At 39.5% G+C, this 19606-nt stretch overlaps 1 protein-coding gene across 7 annotated transcripts in view; it reads right to left on the reverse strand.

Annotated features, from left to right (window-relative positions):
• Positions 1-19606, reverse strand: part of APP (amyloid beta precursor protein) — a 226603-nt gene that overhangs the window by 18989 nt on the left and 188008 nt on the right. For 4 of the 7 annotated variants that reach the window (XM_054399752.1, XM_054399759.1, XM_054399744.1 and 1 more), the window contains 2 exons: positions 9759-9980; positions 4342-4395 (listed from right to left, as the gene is read on the reverse strand). In XM_054399752.1, coding sequence (XP_054255727.1) covers positions 4342-4395; positions 9759-9980 — 276 coding nt within the window. The remainder of the gene's footprint in view (positions 1-4341; positions 4396-9758; positions 9981-19606) is intronic. The other 3 variants (XM_054399773.1, XM_054399766.1, XM_054399789.1) reach the window with 1 other exon arrangement.

The raw sequence follows: 19606 nt of genomic DNA on the forward strand, positions 1-19606 counted from the left end.
TAAGTACTTTTGAGACTGCATGGAACTAAAGCTTTCTGGTCTTTCCATGGAAACAAGTAAAATATGGTTCACTTTTACTTCATAGATGACTACAGGGCTCTGAAGCTGGAAAAAGTAGAGAATAACAGAAAAAAAAAGAATATTATATATTTAAAAAAAATCTTAAACTGGAACTTAGCATGAAATAATTATTTTTCAGATACCACAGGTTATTTTACATGTGTGTAAAAATGAACAATCAAAACAAGTAAGATTTGGTAATCTTTCTGGCAATGAAGATGCTGAGCACATGCACATGTAATTTCAGTCACAGTTAATAACTATCTGATTTATAAAACAAAACAATGTAATGGGAAAAAAAATCAGTTATTTTTATTTGGTAGCTGTAGACAAGTTGGTTGCACTGAAGCAAGTCCTGACAATTTCTGACGGAAAAAAAAATCATAAATAATTCACTAAGGTGCTCTACACCCTCACCTCATGCAGATTGTAGCAGATGTGATAATGATTCTGCAGAAGAGCCATTAGGCTTACAGAGCATCTGTAGCCATGTAGGAAAAAAAAAGTAACCCCTCAGCTTTCTATAATGTAATAAAGACAGACACATCATGATTTATGAGCGGAAGGGCCAGAGACAGAGCAGCCTTATGTGCAATGTCTCCTCAAAATTATTGACTGTTTGCAAAATCAACAGAGGTGGGGAATGCAAAAAAAAAACAACCAACCAACCAACCACACACAAAAAACCAGCACCAAACCAAATCCCTGCCCCAACCCAAACCAACTATACTGCCAGTTAATATCATCAAATTCTTGCACTGTGAATTACAGGCATCCTGTGAATCACATTTTTTAGTAGTATAATTACAGTTGCAACTGTGCAACAGATCTACCCTGAACAGAGGTTTCTTCTTCTATCAGCCTGCGTTTCAGAAAATCTGCTGACTGTAAGCAACATCCCTTCTTACATAGCAGGTTTTCTAATCCTGTCAAGTTTCCACAGATCAGATCTACTGAATTAACAGGAGTAAAAAAGAGCTTGCTTATGGGTATCTTAACATGTTTTTATAGGTATCTTTGTGTAGGTGTCTGTCTCTATGTACACAAGCACATACACACAAAGAGAAAAAAGTTACTAAAAAACCACACATGCAATTTAGCTCCAAGGAATTGAATGTTCATCATGAAAAGATGACCTCTGGGGCACAAGGGGAGACAGAAACATTACTGGAAAGGCTGTTAGAGTGAGGCTATCAAGTGAAGCTGTATTCTTTCTATTTGAAGCTCTTCCTATGGAAGTTTTCAGGCTGGACTTCTAATGGCTCCCTGCCTGAAAGAAATTACAAATAGCAAGAAGCATGCCACAAATCTCTTAATGTTTTGTGTTGTATTAAAAAATAACTCATTGATGACTGCTTAATAGATCTATATCATTCCCTTCCCTCTAACCTTTTATTATCTCTGTTTGCTCCCTTTTCAGGAAAGAGAGGACAAAAAAGGGATTTAGGCATTTTTCTTACTTTTGTTTCCCGATTTGTTTGAAAGTGACCTTAAAGATCATCTAGTTCCAAAGCCCCAGTCATGGGCAGGGACATTTTCAACTAGACCAGGTTGTGCTCAAAGTCCTGTCTAACCTGGCCTTGAAAAGTTCCAGGAATGGTTGACATGACACCTGCATTTTCAGCCTGAAGAAGCAGGTCACCGCCTCATTCATTTGAGCAAAGCAAGTAGAAGAGCAAACTATAAAGTCAGGATTATAAAAAGGGCAAACCTTTCAGGTAATCAACAAGAATCTGGGCAATTAACACAAAATGTTAGAAGCAGCTGCACATATTGATCTGTCTCCAAGTACCTTGTTAATACTTTTTCATTTCAGAGTAATATCCTTGTTTTCAGATTTTTTTATTTCCATAAAGAACAATCCCAAGTTGTAAAAAGACCTAACTATCCCAGAAGGATAGTGTGGGATAAGTGCCTAGCTTACCATCCTGGACTCTGAGACAGTCAGGTATCAGGATCTCACCCATATGTGACAGCTAGCCATTACAAAAGCCCCCCTTTTTTAACCTCTAACATAGAAATGTTATTTGCAATTAGCAAATAAAACAACTTTAAAGCACAGACTTTTTTAAAACCAACAGACACTTTTTTGTATTTCACAATTTAAGTATCCATTTGTGTTTCTCTATTCCTAGTTTAGGAAGCTACTCAGACTAGTATCAGGTTTTCTGCTGAATTGAAATTGCTTTTAAAGGATGGTGAAAAATCGAGTGGGCATTTATTGCTAGAATTTATACCAGTAAGGACAAATTTGCATTAGTCTGGACCTGGTGATTAAAGATGTAAGGAACTTCAGGTCTACCAGGAACGGTAAAGATATTACATTTTGTTTCTTCTGATATATTGAGCTCATGCCAGTAAAGGGGCAATATCCCCCTTTCAGTTGCACATGCAAGGCACTTCATGCTGTGAAATTTGGAATACAGGCACAGCAGTGAGAGATTTCAATCCCTCCAGGGAAGCAACCATCTCTCTGCACAGAGGAATGCAGCATGTGTCTGCACCAGGCTAGAGGGATTCACTCTGTGCAAAAAGCAGATCTTGAGCACTTAAGCACTCCACTAAAAGCAACGAAGGGCCCTGCACAGCATTTTTGCACTTGAACAGAAAACTGAGAAAATATCCCATGTGATTTTTGTACTGCAGAAGTTACTGTATCTGCTAGAAATTTCAAGCCACAGTTGTCACATTTTGAAAGATCAGTCACAACCTATGCAAGCCATACATTCAGTACTATTTGCACCACCCCAACCAACAAAGCATCTGATACACTGGAGTAAAACACATCATTGCACTCAGAAATCAGTATAGCTGTGTGAGAAACTCTGTTCTCACACAGGGACATCAAAGAGTTCTGTCCTGTGTGTGTTTTGTGATTATGTGTGAGAGAGTAGATGGGAGAAAGGAATAAACTTTAATATGGGAGGTTATATGGAGGTCATAACAGATTTTTCAAGGTGACTTAAAAACTGTTAATAATCACGAACTTTAATATCACAAGAAAACTGTTAGATGGAACAAATATTACAAAACTCAGATTAAACACATTCATGTTTCATTTGTCATATTTCTACTGTTCTTGGGGAAGAAATCTAATCCAGAAGGCAGAGATAACCCAGTATTGGTGGGATGTTCCCATATGCCATGATCTGGGGCATTGTTCTACAGCTAGCTCTATACCTCTTTCCAGGATCTCTTCACAGAATGGACTAAGCCTCTAAACACAAGTCAAGATGTCAGATTCCTAAGCCAGTGCTAGGAGCACATCACCTGGCCAGCCTTGACATGTGTCCCAACCACTGTAACATAAAAGCTTTTTTTCATATCCACTATAGCAATATCTGTAGTCAGTAAACACTGGAGAGGTGAAAGATTTAAACACACTAGGAAGGTGTTGCCTTTAATGCCAGCTAATGGACATTTGGAGGAAAAGATGAATGGAAAAAGAAAATGGACTGGTAATTTTGATCTGGTGATGTGACACTGAATTAATTCTAACCCTAAAATATACCAATCTAATCTTGTTACTTGTGGGAGAATAACCTCTTCTGAAATAAAAGGCTGTTTGCTCTTAATGGAATCAGCTATTTCTAGACAATCCTAAACAAACACAAAGAAAAAAAAACAACATAAAAAGCAAAAAAGTTATAATGAAAAGTAAGCTTTTACTTCTGAAAACTGCATTTGGCCAATTTAAGTTTTCTAAACATTTGCATCTGCTCTTACTCTGAAATCAGTAGGAAGATACAGAAAGATACAGGAAGATACAAAGAGCAAATTATCCCCCTCTGAGCTAAAATGAATAGACATATGGAGAGGAGAATTACACATATCTTTTAGATATCACAGCAAAAAAAAAGATGTCCTCTGCAATTCTAAAATTGCATACATTAATTCTTTATCAGCCCTAATTTCCAAGAAGCTATACAGAGGATTTGACATTTCTGTCATACATTACCAAATGAAAAGCACTATGGGGTAGTGTGTCCATTGCCTCTTGCACCTGCCAAAGCATTATTGCTAGAAGGGATGACAATTTGGTAAAAATAGCAGTCAAGGGTCTTTGGAACCTACTCTCTTAAAGTAGACATCCCAAACTCCCTTGACACAGAGCACTCACAGGCTGATGGGGGGTTGTGTGGGAACACTTCCCTGGTTTATGGCATAGTATTACATTTTAAGAAAGGGTTATACCAAAGGATAGGTGATCATTTCAGCCTAAGCAGACCACACGCATGCTGGGAAAACACAGGTTAGGTAAAAGCCATGCAAGTTAAATACCTGGTCGTGTGGTGAGTCCTCTGTCCGCAGCTGGGCGGGCATCCACTGGTTCAACTGGGCATGTGCAGAAAGGAAACAAAAAAAGGCAATCAAAAAATAAACAAAATCCCCCAAATGATAAAGTCAACTGCTCTCCTGTTGCAAGAGGAGAGAGCTACTACAAAAAGTTAACAAAGTAACTGCCTTCAGTTAATCCTGAAAATAAAAGGATCCTGAAAATAAAAGGAAGGGATAGTCGTACTTCAAAAGGAAAGCTTCACGGCTCAGCTTTGCATCATATTCTGATTACTGCTTCAAGTGAGAAGCCACCAAGATCAGAGAACTTCAGTCTATAAAGTGAAACTATATTCATTATGTGCAAACTTTTGCCAGTTGACTCAGCAAGACTGGCACCAAGAACAGATGTGAGTTAGCTCCCGCAACCAGTCTAGGTTAGTGCTGACTTATAAAATCCACTGAATTCTTTTTCCTTTCCAGAGGGATTCTTCAGAACACTAGCTATAAGTTTTTTAAAAAAAAGTAATGCACATTTTGAAAATCTAATCAGTATTTCATTCTGATATGCTGTGATTTGTAGACAGTAAATTTGCTTTCTCATTTTTGAAAGGGAAGCAAAAGAGAACACCACTTTATACCCAACTGTGCCATACAGTTTTAAAACTCCTGTATTGCTGTACCAGCTGAAACCTAAGACTGATGGAGTTCACTGGCACTAATAGAAAATAGGATGTACAAAACATTTAGAGCTGAGTCATTACCTCCTGCTTTAGTTAAATGCAGAAGTTCATTAAACATTCAGATTTTTTCTTATCTTCTTTTTTTTTCCTGGCTGTTTCTTTTTCTCTAATACTGTTGCTTTCCTTATCTACTCAAGTGTCAATGTTAGAAAGAAATTAGATTGAGAAGTAAAAATTTTCAGATTTTTAAATTCAGAATTAAAAAATTAAGGTATTGCCATTCATTTGAATTTCTAAAGAGCAGTAAGGGAGCCACAACAGCACAGGAAACCTGACAAAAGTGCAGTTTTTCAGTCATGAACTGCTTGATACACTCAGCATCAGAAAGTCATGCTAACCTGGTGATACTGCTGACTTAAGCAAGGGGACTGCCTATCTTCTTAGGAAGTCTGTGTCACTTGCTCAGTGTTCCTGTGGGTGCGACAACCTGTTGTGCTTGTGAGAGGCCCATGTGGCACTCATGTCCTTTGTACAAAGGACATGACTGCAATAGCTCCTGGAAAACAGCAGCAAATCAACTTTATAGCAGCCACAGACTAGTGGCGTATCTGCACAAATGAATTGTATTTTTTTCCAGAAGGAAAAAATATTTTAAAGAGCTTGCTGGTTTGGTGCTGCAGAGGCAAGCCATCAAACCACGTTCCTTCACAGCAGTTCAGAGTGGCACTCAGACCATGTAATTGCTTTCCTTAGACAGTAATATAAATAAATCCAATTTCCATCCTTAACTAAAATCTACATTTTGGAGAATTTTTCTATTTAAGTCTTCTGATAGGTTTTCCAATAGCACGAACCCTCAGCAGTAATTTTCAGTGGAAAGGACTGGAGAGAAGAAATCACCAAGGACTAACATTACCCCAGCTGGTTCTGAAGAACCCTCATCCATCATCCTGGCCTCTGTCTCCTCCCTAAGAAGGCTGAGGACTTTTATTTCTCTCTCTCAGAGCATTCTCTAACCCTCTATGCCCATTCACTATGGCAAACTGAGAGCAGGTTCTGAGTAGCAACAAAAATGGGAGTAGGTAAAAGGAGAAAATGATGAAGTTTCTGTTGTGTAGTAGCATGGACATAAGTTCAACCATGCAAGTTGTGCAGTGTACTACCTGGTGCTTTGGATTAATTTCTGTGGATATTTACAGGGAAACCACCCCATGGAAACAACAAGGAAGAAAGTACTTTCAGAAACTACTGAACTATGCTAGACTTTCAAGGTCTTTTTATTTTTAGGCTATTTTTCACTCATTCAACAGATAAAGAATTTTAGTAAAATAAACTGTTTGCATAAAATCTCTGCATTTATTTGAACATGAATGCAAAGTTTAGACCAGAAAATTTCAATTGAAGTTATGAAACCTTGAGGTTACGTGGCAGTGTACCAACCCAATACAATATCAATGGTGCCGTGTGAAACCTGGGCTTAGATCATGGCCATGAAAGTAAACAGGCATGGGAACTAATGACAAATTTAAGGTGTTTTTTGTAAGTATTTTAACTTCATCACTTGTACACAGAATACTGGATAGAAAGAAGAAAGACTCCATGACTGCACTTCCTTCCACTTTTTCCACAATCAAATTTTAGTTTAAGCATTCCCTGAATGGTTTGTTAAAAACAAGTGCCCTAACTGTGACTGTGCTGGAGGGGGTGGGATCTCAGCTCTGGGATCTGTTCAGTTGCCTCTCTGATGTCAATGGTCCCATTAGAGATTTTGGTTTGATGGCAATGAAAATTGCGCCTGGTGTGCCTGCTCAGGACCGAAGAACATCATTGCTTATACAGTGAAGCAGCTCATCACACCGAGGAAGTCAAGTCTCATTCTACCTAGAAACTCACCTGCATACGCTAAGCTGATAAATAGCACTTTGTGTTCAGCAGAGGTTAAAAAAAGTTTGTCTTCAGATTTCAAACTAGACAAAACCAGTATCAACTCAACTTGTATAACTTGCTTGCAACCAGAAACTCTGCTGGTAGTCTCTGTTAAATCTGCTGAATGAACTGCTCAGCAGATTTCCTAGATACCAGACTGGTCACGTGGAACACGCTGTGATTTTCTTGCAGTACTAAGTACCATACCTTCAGATCTCACCCAAGTAAATGGGAGCTGAGACGCTCAGTTCTCTGACCTTCACTGGCAAGGTCAGCACCTCTCAGCAGCAAGAGATGCTGATCATCACCAATACTGAAATGGTTAGTCCTACTCTACAGTATTTGAGGTTTTTCTAGCACATGAATTTTGAACTTACATCTTATTTGATAAATGGCTGTTTGTTAAGAAATAACAGAGTTGCTCAGTACTGTGCAAATCCCATAAACCTTCCTGCATAAGAGGAACTTATTGTGTGAAATAATGATTAGCTTAATACAATTGTTTGCCAGTAACAGTAACTTCATGACAAATAAAATTCTGGTCTTAAAAAAAAAACCAATGAAATCCCAACAATTTAGAGAGTTTCCCACAGTAAATATTAAGTGCTGCAACAAATGATGCAGTTCGTTCAAATACACAGGACTCGTAATGAACACTATTTTATTCAAGGCAGGGGTGCTGGGTGCCTAACTAACAACTTGTGAATTTGGTGACTCAAATCAGCACATTGTCAAAGCCAGGAGGAAAGACTTCAAAATTTATTAATTCCCTTTCCCCCCAAGTTTCATGAAAGCAGGCAGCATGGGTACAAATTGATGTCCTGTATGCCTCAACTATGGAAAAACTGCAGCAAGAGCTACACTGGGATAGTGGTTTGAACCACATGATATGTGTATTCCCCACTAACAGAATCATGAATTTACACTACTGCATGTACAGCTGTGTGGTGTTACGACCCTGGAAAGCAGGGACTGGTCACCCTCTGGCTTTTCAGGTCCTTGAGCAGGCAGCTGCATTTTTGCCTGTTACGGGATTCAGACAGGTGTTCCTTTCCCTTTTTCTTCTGTTCTCTATATATACTGGTGTAATCTGATACCCTTGAAGCAGGGGGGTAAAATATTCTGTGTAAATCAACTGAAAACTCTTCCCCTGCCTTCTTTTACCCTCCCTTTCTTATCTCCTAGTAAGGAGAGAGAAAAGAGGAGATGGAAGGGGAAGTGAGGGAGTTTAGTTGCTCTAAACCATTACAAGTGGAAAATTCCTGCAGGACAGGCACCACTAGCCAGACTGTGGCCTGTCCTGGCAGACAGCTGTGATGTGTGTTACAGTGAGCTGCAGCTGATTCCTCAGGAGAGTGAAGTTTAACCAGCCAGCTTGGTCAGCCCTTGATATTACTTGCCAGTACTTGACCTAATCCAGCCAGCTGCTCTTGGTCACTCAGCCTGTCACTTGGCTGCATGTGCCCTCCAGACATGCCCAGAGTCCTTATCACGGTCTCCTGTCTTCTGCTTCTTGCTGCTGGTCAGCCTGTTGCATTTGCTCCAGCTCTCTCTTCTGTTCTTGTTTTGGTCGCTCCCTGTAGTGCTAACTCCCTGGCAGTCTGAGTTTAGTCTCACTCCTGACCAGTCTCTCCTCTTCCCCTCAAACCCAGTATACTTCTGCCCACTGATTTCTTGGCCTTTGCTCAGATCCTAGACATGTCTTTTCTTCTGCCTCATCTTATGCTTCTCTGACTCCCAGGGCTGACCTACTTTGACCACAGAACTGGTTCTGACTCCACTAATTTTACCTGGCACCAAATTCAAACCTGGTAAATCCACGCCCATGTCCCATATCTTGTCTCCCAAACACCCAGCTGACCACAGTCACTCACACATCATGCTGGAGTAAGTCCAACTGTGTAAAGTTGGTCTCAAAACTCATTCTGATAGCAGGTATAGCCTAACGCACTGCTTGCAAAAGACTTTTGGAGGATGTGCAGTTCAACTACAAACCACAAATCCACAAAACACAAATTTGCCTGAAAAAAGACTTCTGTAGCTCCAGTCTCTGTGAATCTACTGCTGCTTTACAGTAACAAACTTTCACTATTGTGACTAACTTATCACTGATGATGCTGCAGTTACCTGATAAAAGGAATACAAACACAGGAGCAACTTGAATGCCATGATCAAAGTCCCTCAGGTTTCTGATTAATTGGCTCTTGGCACCTAAGTAAACTACCAATTCCAAATTATATGTAAATTATTAAAGTATTATGCAGTCACTTCAATAAATTAGTCCACAAACAACATAAAATACTCCTCAGGAAAAAAGCTTTTACTAGCCTGCTACATTGCTGAGTATGAAGGAATATTTCCACAGTGTATTCTAGACAAGCAGTAGCAGTAGGGAAATAAAATCAACTCTCATGCTAGGATTGTGCTGGATTTGTAATAATTTTCATGCCAACAAATAAAAAGCTCTTCCTTAACTAAAACACCCATTTCATCATGGCACAAATCTAACAGCTTATCCATCTCCCTTAGATCATTGTCATGCATTTTATAAGACTGTCACTCATAATTTGCTGGAATTTATTTTGATTTGTTTTTAAAGAAATATAAGCTCAACACTGAAATTTATTGTGTGTCTAAATGTCAAATTTAAGGCAGAATCTTCTGTTCCATCAAAGAGACATAGCTGACATAACAGACCATTTCTAAACTTGCATTTGGGAATTTCTATCCTGCTTACATCAGCAAGATGTCAATTTTCAGGGCACAATGTGAATAGAAATCACAAAATTCAACTCAAAACCCTATTGTACATACCTTCATTTTCAGTATTGGCTGGAACGGAATCAACACCAAAGGGATGCCATGGCTGAAGGTCATCTAGGCTGACCTCTCCATCCACTGGGAGAAGTTCAACTGTAGTCTTAGTTTCCGTCAATGAAGGCATGAGAGCATCATTTCCATAGCTGATTCTGGGTTCACTGATCATATTGGCCAAAACGTCATCAGAATAGTTTTGCTCTTTCTGAAGTAATTCATCTGCAAGGAAATTTCAACAAAGAAATTACCTGAAAGAGACAACATTTCTGAGGACATATTTCCAATGCTATTGAAGTAACAATTTCTGATGATAAAGAAAAGCATAAAAACTCTATGATGAGAACTCCTGGTATGTATGGCATTTTTTGGAAACATCAACCAGAATGTTCAATACCATTTCCTACCCACATTTCTACCATATAACAGACCATAGGCCTGTGCTTTAGGAGTCTCTGGATTCTTCCCCACCGCTTTCAATGGAAGCGCAAATCAGTTCTATTCAATCCAATACACTGTCACAAGTTAACAAGTGAGAGGCCTACAAGAAGGAATGTCTTTGTTATTTCCTTTTTTTTTTAATTTTCCTCTTAAATGCTCATTATCACAGTTCATCACAGCTGATAAATTCTAAATCACAACAGTTCCTGTATTATATTTGGCTTACTATAACACACTGATCTTGTAATATATAGAACTTTGTCAAAATACCAAAGTAGTTCTTTGCTAAAAATCTGAAGTAGCAATAGACATCTGTAGGCAAATTGTTTTACAAGCAACCAGGACTTAGTTCAGGTTTTGTTTTGTGGGTTATTTTTTGCTTGCTGCTTGGCTTTTGATGTTTTGTTTTATAAAACTGAAGCAAGGTAAGAGCACTCACAGTACTTTCCAGCTCCATCAGATATATAGGACAGACTGTCCAACTCAGTATTGAAAACAAGCTTGGAGGTTGTGTATGCTTCATTATTCCAACTCCCTTCTCACATCAAAGTTCATCTACTCCTGATCTCACCCTTCACTACCTTTTTCTTTTTTGGTAGGAGCAATACACTATTTGCAAGTACTTTCTGATAACCTGATGCACAAGAGCATGTTCAAGTAAGCAAGCAATAGCAATGAAGTAACTGCTAATAATGCACCAATGTAAGCAGGTGTTACAGAGATAAATAGTTGAGAACTGAAGACTGTAAAGGTTACATTACTAAAGAGCAAATGTTTGCACACATGAGCACACAAGTGACAACTGATAATGCAAAAAACTTTTAATAAGACTGGCTTCTCTCCACTTCATTAAGGAGCCCCTGACTATCACTGCTTCATACCTACATCTGAACCCCGTAGCAGTTCAGGGATAGGAGTCACCACTCTACTGCTAGACCCCTTTATGTCCCTCTGTAGGGTCTCACTTGTTTCCTAGTACCGTCAGTGAGAAAGGGCATCTTAATTTCTATACACACTAGAACTTTAGACCTCTCAGTAAAATCTTTTGAATGTTATTTCCTTCCCTTCCTCCTTACATTGCCATACTCCCACAGGTTCCTCACTTATTACGAGCGTTACAGCTACCACTGCTTCAGTGCCTTAATCAATGATGATGTGGTAGGGCTCCACTGTGCAATATGTCTCTTAAAGATCACCTTAATACATCTGATGCAACTCTCTGCCATCCTATAACTACACCAAATTCAGCATATTGAAACAAAAAAATTTGTAACCTCAGCCCTGGGGCCAAACATGGGTCCTGAATCTTGTAAAACGATGTTTTAAAACAAATTTCCTGTTTAAAAAACAATTGCTTTAACAGAGAGTAAGCCTAAAGTGCATACAAAATTTAATCATTTGATTGAATTTCTTCATTAGAATGACTTAGTAAGACAGTAAAGAAAGCCTACATAAAACTGAATTGTTTTTCCTTTTCTCTTAATTTTATTATTTTGTAAGATATCTTATATATCCTCATCATGAAAGGTTAAGTCTGACTTTTGTCTCCTTACTGCACTTAGACTAATCCTTTTTCAAATTGAAGTCTTGTATAAAAGCAGGGACAGGTGAAGGACCTTGATACTCTGAGCAGACATTGTGTCACACGACTGATGTTAATTCTCATTAGATAGAGACAAAGAGATTTGGGGACAAAACAAAGAGATGGTTGTTAATGACCTAAGTGAGAAGTCTGGTGTCCCAATGCCTTGCAGGGAGCATGGGTGATACCAGTTGAAGCATGTTGTAATACCAAGTCATCACAGACCACAGGTAGGTGAGTATTTAGAGTTCTGCCAAGCATCTTAGTGCCTGCAATCCTTTCAGACCCAGAAACTAGAAGGGTTTTTGCTAATACTGTCTTCCTGCCTTCCCCAGAGGATCATGTGAGGTGGCTGCAGAGAGCTGCAATACATGCAGCGATGGCAGGGAGCTGTGCTGGGGATGCTGTGCCCCAGTTGTCCCTTTTCTCTGGGTGAAGCAAACATTCCATAACTTCTGCCCAGCTCCCTGCTGCTGCTGCAATCTGTGTTACCTGTGCACAGCTCCTGCCCTTGGAAAGGGACAAATGGTGCATGAAGAAGAAAGAGCTGAGGGAGAAGCACCAGAGCCCCAGCAGCAGAGGTGTAGCACCTGGGCTGGCATGGCACTTGAGGGGAGACCACAGTGCAGGCATAGATAGGCCTGCCAGGCTGACAGATAGGGGCACTCAATTCCCATCACAATATTGTGATTACATCCAAATCCCTAGAGGCTGGGAGGGATGTATGCGTACACAAAGTCTCCCTCTCAAAGCTGAGAGAAAGCAACCTAGCTGGGAGCATGTTATCACCAGCACTACAGCTCCATTATTTCCCGTTCAGTTGCGGCACACAGCACAGATATTAACTGACCCACACAATAGCTCAAGTGAGGCAGACAGATACTACAACCAGCAGATTATGATCACAACTATTTTACAAGCAGGGAAACAATGGCCAAAATGAATCAAGCTCGTCTGACATGATGAATCAGACACTGAATGATAGTAAGAAATTGGAAGTGCCTGGCTTAGAAATTGTGTTGGAGTTCATCAGACTGAGGCAGCTGTGTCTTCATGAAATAAATGATTTGCAAGCAATTGTTTCAATCCCTGAACTGCTAAAAAAGTTTGCCCTAGGATTTCCAGTTACTGACATCAGCTGGCAAATTCCAAGAACAGTTTTGCAGTACTGATTTTGTTCTAAGTAGTGATGACTATTTGAATCATCAGTTACACTAATGGAAAGCCATACATCCTTGCTGTTACCCATCGATACAGCATTCCCTCCTTTTCACAGTTGACAACTCAATTCCTCCATCTTGCAAAAGACAATTCCCTAAATAAGCTGAGAGTACAGACCCAGCTGGAGGCTAGGATGAGCGTTCAAAATTTAATCTTCTGTTAAACTAATAGGACAAAACCTCCATGACAATCTTCCTATAATAAACTTTTTGTTACTCAGCTCATTATTTCCTTGTCGCATTCTGCTAAGTCCTGCCATTGAGAAGAATGAGGATGTTGAAACTTTTTGTACCTCTGAGAAGAAGTGCTCAAAAAAGCTGTGACCTTGCAGAAAGCTTGTGCTCAGCTGGGGCCTCAAACCTCCCAGCAGCTCTGGATTTGTTAGAGGATGCAAAATTGTTGCTTCTCCTTCAGGCACCCAAATCCTTTCTTTCTCAGGAAGAGAGAAAGGCTGACTTCTCATACCTCAGTAAAATGCTTTTCAGACTCATCATCATCTTTAAGGAAGTTGCACTTATTCTAGAGCTTACTGCAGGTATTTTCTCATGGGTCATTACTGCTCAACAACAGCATCTAGAAAAATTGAAGAATGTTTGGGGAGCTAGATAGAAGGTTAATACTACCTCCTAAGTAGTTCCTTGGGGAGCTAGATAGAAGGCTAATACTATCTCCTTTCAAGACTTCTCTTATCCCACAAAGAGACACACAGAGCCAAAAGCAAAGAACAGCAGAGAAAAAGAAAATTTATTACAGAATCTTCTAGTGAATGCTGGATTGTTAGAAACCGCTTGTCTGCAATGGCCCTAGGCCACACTTCTAATTATAAAGCTTTGCAAAGAGCACTGTACTAGCAAAGACATCATGACAAATCCCAACAGAGTGATGGAATCTTAGACTGGCAACAACCATGCTATGTTCTAAAACTGATCTACTTTTTATTGGCATACAACACTGTTTCCATTGTTGGACTCTGGGTCATACTTACCTCAGCCCTTAACTGGCACAGATAAAATAACAGAAATTTCATGGGGAACAGCTCCACTTGTTTCTCTGGACCACCAGTAATCCATTAGTTATTTTTCAAATCTTCATTTTTATTTAGTTCATAGTTCATTATTTAAAATTTCCAAAAGTGATTATAGTAAGTGTTTGCTGCATTTTCTTTTCAAGGAATCTACCTACTCTACAAAAAGCTCTGCAATTGCTATTACATGTAAGACTTTTGAATTTACTTCCAAAACCGATTTAAAATTGGCAATTTTGATTTTGGAAGTTCCATAAAGCAAATTAAGGTCTTACACCAGATTAGAAACAAACTGCACCCAAAACACCTCTTCCAAATGCTAATTAAGAGACGATCAAATTACATGCCAAGTTGTCACATCAAACTTCCTTTGTAAAATGACATCTACATGACAGACTACAGATTGATTGAACAAGTAGAGGTTTGGAAATCAGTTCAAATAAACTGCTACAAATGTTTCATATTTATCATCTTATGAGTGACCATTCAGTCTGAATAGAACCCTTGTTTTTCCCAAAGGTAGAGTTGCTTTTGAGCATGTGCACTCAAAATGATAAAGTGTCACCAAGTTCCCTATTTGTAATGGCAGAAATTAGAGCACTTTAGTCATAGCAACAGCTTCATTTATACATGCAAATATTGTCTTATGCCAGTTTGAAGATAGCTTAAATCATGCAAATGCTGTATGTCACTATTTGGACTCTCTAAGACACTTACACAATCATTTATTACAGCACATATGATAAGAGGTAACATGTTTAGATGCAGCTTTTAGATGGGCTAATTCAGTATGTCATGGCTCATAATCTTCAACATGAGCATGTGCCTAAGAGATTTGCACTGATATAATGCAGTTAAGTTTTAAATAAATTTGAATGTCTGCATCTTGTCAGCTGAATGAATCAAAACCTCCCCAAACTGGTAAGCATGAAAACAAGACCTCCTTAAAGGCTCTGGCTTGGTGAATACTTTAAAACAAAAAGAAAATCCCCAAATATTATTTACCTGTTGTGATGGTTTGAAACTCTCTTTAATTTTTCTTTGCAAAGTTCAAGCAGAGAAAGCGACAGAATGTAAATAAGTCACTATTGGGTGTAAGAAAGCAAAATAATGATTGTTCTAAACAGTTCCATTGGATAGATAGAAACGTTTAAGAACCACTACTCAAAACAATGTAGGGGCAGTCGGAATCTGAGCTCTCGGCTTCCTTGCTGTCTGGCTGCTCCTGCTGCTTCTCTTCTGGCTGAAGATAACACACTGACCTTGGTGAGCTAAGTTAACAGCCTCTTTGCTTTTTAACTTCTCTGCTTTCTGCCAGGGGGGTCTTGGGGGGAGGCCCCTCGGGAGGTCCCCTCAGAGGAAACAAAGGGAGCTTGGTTGTGCTTTTCTGTTGATTGTGTATATTTGTAAATGTTGTGATTTTTGTATATTTGTACATATTCACTGCATTTCATCATCCGTAGATTTGCTTGTAAATACAGCTTTCATTTGCTTTCCAGACTGAGCTAGCCTGATTATTGTTGGTGGGGGGTGGGATTTTCAGCTCTCACACTGATACACCTGTACATCTGCATTTATATTAGAGCTCTTAAATAAACCAACAGCATACCTGTAACCCACAGTTATGCTAAGAGCACTTCCATAACCTTGAGGCAAATGAACGGATGTATTCCACTTCTGTTTCCATGCAAGAACTTCTACTGAGATGTGTGGAAAATAAAGCTCTATGTAGGGAACTCCAAAATAGAAAACCTTAGCAGCGCAACTAAGGGGCTTACAGTAACACTTATGGCTCAGAGGGCTTTCTGTACTTGTGATGAACGCATATTCTACAGAGTCAGAAAGGTAGTTGTCACTTCTGTATCCTCTGAGTTTAACATACATAACTTATTACAAGTAGCAGTTCCTCCTCTGAGGTAAAAGGAGAAAACATACAAGAAAATACTATGGGTATTTCCTCCAGCCTCTGCCCAAGCCATAAGAAATTTCAGGCATGTGCTTAAACTTAATCACACTTAAGTCTGTGCCTTACCACAAAGACTTCATTTTTCATGAATTCCAAGCATATTGTTATTCTAAGATGTTTTGCTGAATCAAGACAACCATAATGTTACATACTAGTTAGGTCTCACAATTTTAGCATTATCAAGCTGCAAAACACAATTGTGGCATTCAGTGTTGAACCAATTTGTGTGTGTAGTACAAGTAAAACGTAACATAGTAAGCAAACCTGATGAGAACTTTTTAGAATGTGACCTGCCTACTGGAAGGTGTGAGAGTGGCTTTGTTGCCTGCATGCTTTGAAGATGATGCTAAAAGCATGGTGTGTTAGATTGTTACTGTGAAATATTGGAGATGAGCCCAACCTGCAATGCTCAGATCCATACTGACAGAGAAACACAACCACGCTATCAGATTTAAGCTTTCTTCTCGTCTCCTGGTTAGCCTGTGAAATTATACCATAGGCGTTTTTATCTGGAATCTTTTCAGTGCAATATGCCTCTCTCTCAGGGTTATGCTGAGACTGAAGTTCAAGAACCATGGCAAACAGTAATTCATAATTCTTGGTTTCTGTCCCTTAGAGACATTGCCACTATGGAAACAACAATAATGAGTAAGCAATGGCAGTAGTTTTTCAGATTTTGAAAATTTCTTGTGTATGAAAAATCCTGTTCAATAGAGTGAAAAGACTTCCTTAAGTACTCTAAAGATGAACATTTAAAGTATTATGAAACAGTCAACCTCAGAAATTTTCCTATAAGTAAGAGAGTAACAATCTCATAGCCTTAGATACTATCAAAACTTAGAAAGAAACAGACCTTGGAACTTCAAAAGAGCTGCAATATTTACAGGATCACAGGATGTCAGGGGTTGGAATGGACCCAGATAGATCACTGAGTCTAATCCCCTGCCAGAGCAGGAACATACAATCTCAGGTCACAAAGGAATGCATCCAGACAGGCCTTGGAAGTCTCCAGAGAAGGAGACTCCACAACCTCTCTGGGGAGCCTGTTCCAGTAAGAACCACAGTAAAAAGAACATGCTTCTAATACATTTTAAACCCCTCACAATTTCATCACTTTAATTTCTTTTGCAGTTCAGCAAATGTAGATTTCGATGCTTCCCAAGTCACACTATAAAAACAACCTAAGAGTTCCCTCTTTTAAGCAGGTACATGTAATAATCTTTCAGTTAGCTTTGCCTTGCAGACTGCTCGTCTTAAATTCTAAACAAATCCTGAAGATGTTTAAATGATACATGGAATGACTGTTCTTTGCAGGTAGAGTTTTTTAGTAGTGAACAGTGTTGAAGGCATGAGAAAGCTGGGATGATCCAATTTGGGAAAACATTTATTACTGCATGTGGCAGTGCACCCCAAACCCCTCCTCCCTGCCTGGTGAAGACAGGATGGGGGGGAAACAGAGAGGCTGAGATGAAGGGAGCCAGAGGAGAGATACCTCCCCCTCCCAGGTCTGTGGATTGCTGGATTTCACATGGGCCCTTCTCTTAAGCCGTGTGTCCTGCCAGGCACAGACCCCATGCAGGGTCAAGTCTGGGCATGTTTAAGCAGAGAACTGATAGTTATCAGTTCTAGCCTTTGTCTGGTGACAATTCTAACAAAAATTAACTGGCTAGATAAAACAGATGAGCTGCAGAAAGCATGAGGCTCTTCTCTCTTGGGTTTTCTCCCACACACAGGTGGATTATAAACAGCAAAGCAGTTCAGGAGGATTTTCCGATAAAAAGAGACAGAAGAGAAATTGCCACAATCGGCACAGAGCATTGTGAGTAACTGATATATCCCTCAGGTCTCCGGGAACTTCACACCTTTTGTCAGTGGGGTAACATACTGCTTTTGGATTTATCTTTTCCCAAATACTGTTCTCAAACCATTCCTATTGTGAAGATATTCTCAGCTGAATACCAAACCTTTGTAATCTTTAATAACTTTTGTATATAGTTGCATGGGAAGCAGAGCCAAATTAATAAATAATTTATATTTTTGTTACTTTCTTGCCTTATCACCCTTTATTGCTAATACCGTGTAACGACTGGTTTCAATATGACCTAGGAGTCTTTTTCATTAGGGATGGATTTCAGTGTGAATTTACTTTTGTACGTGGCTATCCAATTGCAGAGAGCTCTGAGCAAAGGTTCATGAGAATTTCTATACTACTTCACAGAATCACAGAATGTTAGGAGCTGGAAGGGACCTTGAAAGATCATCTAGTCCAACCCCCCTGCCAGAGCAGGATCACCTATACCATGTCACACTGGAAGGCATCCAGGTGGGTTTTCAATATCTCCACAGAGGGACACTCCCCAACCCCCCCAGGGCTCTGTCACCCTCACAGCTATCTAGCCTAAATCTACCCTCTTTTAGTTTAAAACCATTGCCCCTCGTCTTGCTGCAGCAGGCTGTGCTAAAAAGACTGTGTCCATCTTTCTTATAGACCCTGTTTAAGCAGTAAAAGGCCACAATAAGGTCCCCAAGCTGACCAATACCAACTCTCTAAGCCCTTTTTCACAGGAGAGGTGTCCCACCCTCCAGTCATTTTTGTGGCTGTCCTCTGGATCTGCTCCAACAGGTCCATGTCTTCCTTGTGGTGACTCCAGAGGTGAATTCAGTACTTCAGATGAGGTCTCACTGGAACACAGGGACAGAATCACCTCCCTTGACATGCTGGCCATGCTTCTTTTGATGCACTCCAGAACATGAGGCTGTCCATTTCTGTGGTCTCCTCGCCCTTCTCTCCCTTCCCCTTCATTCAGTTTACTTTAATAATACTGTCTTCATCATCCACAGTCTCAAAAGCTCTAGATTAAAATGCAGAAAAAAATGCTACTTCTACATTATGGCACTCTTGTAGGCAAAAATTCTGAATGAAACATAGTTTTTTGTCTACTGAGCCAAATATTTAAATGTTGGGATCGCTCAGTTCTAGCAGCTGATAGCACTTGATAGGCTAAATTTATCCTGAGCAGTCCCAAATATTCTGAAAAATGCATTTATTAGATTTAACAAATATATCTATTAAGTGGGATATGACCTACTCTGATGGCTTTTGCACAATTTTTCATATGCATGATCTAATAGAAGGTAACAGAACAGTGAAAGGAGTGGAACCTCGCGTTGGTAGGAAAATGCATTTTTCAATTAAATTTGGCATATGAGAATCACATAGCAGGAGAAGCTGTATTGATGAAAGATTGCTTCATGCATGGGAACTGACTATTAGGAAATTACCTCAACATTTCCATCAATCCAGCTATTCTACATAATCACACATCCTCAGTAATTCTTTTCCCTTTTTATCCTAAGAGCTTGCCTAGCAAGAGTGTCAGATATTCTTGGCCAAAAAAAAGCATCTGTGAATTTTCACTTCGCACATATGAAGAGAAAAATATGCTTGAATAAAGCACAACTTGTACATCATTTGCATGAGAGACTTATTTAGCCTCTCCCTCAGCATACCTGCCCACAGTGATACATTTCAGACTTCAGTGTTTGAACTTCCCTGGATAAAAATTCCAGAGACTGCTCTAGGGATGTTGACTGGCACACTAGCTCTGTAACAG

Source organism: Indicator indicator, chromosome 1 (genome assembly GCF_027791375.1).
Source record: "Indicator indicator isolate 239-I01 chromosome 1, UM_Iind_1.1, whole genome shotgun sequence".
Classification (NCBI taxonomy): Eukaryota; Metazoa; Chordata; class Aves; order Piciformes; family Indicatoridae; genus Indicator; species Indicator indicator.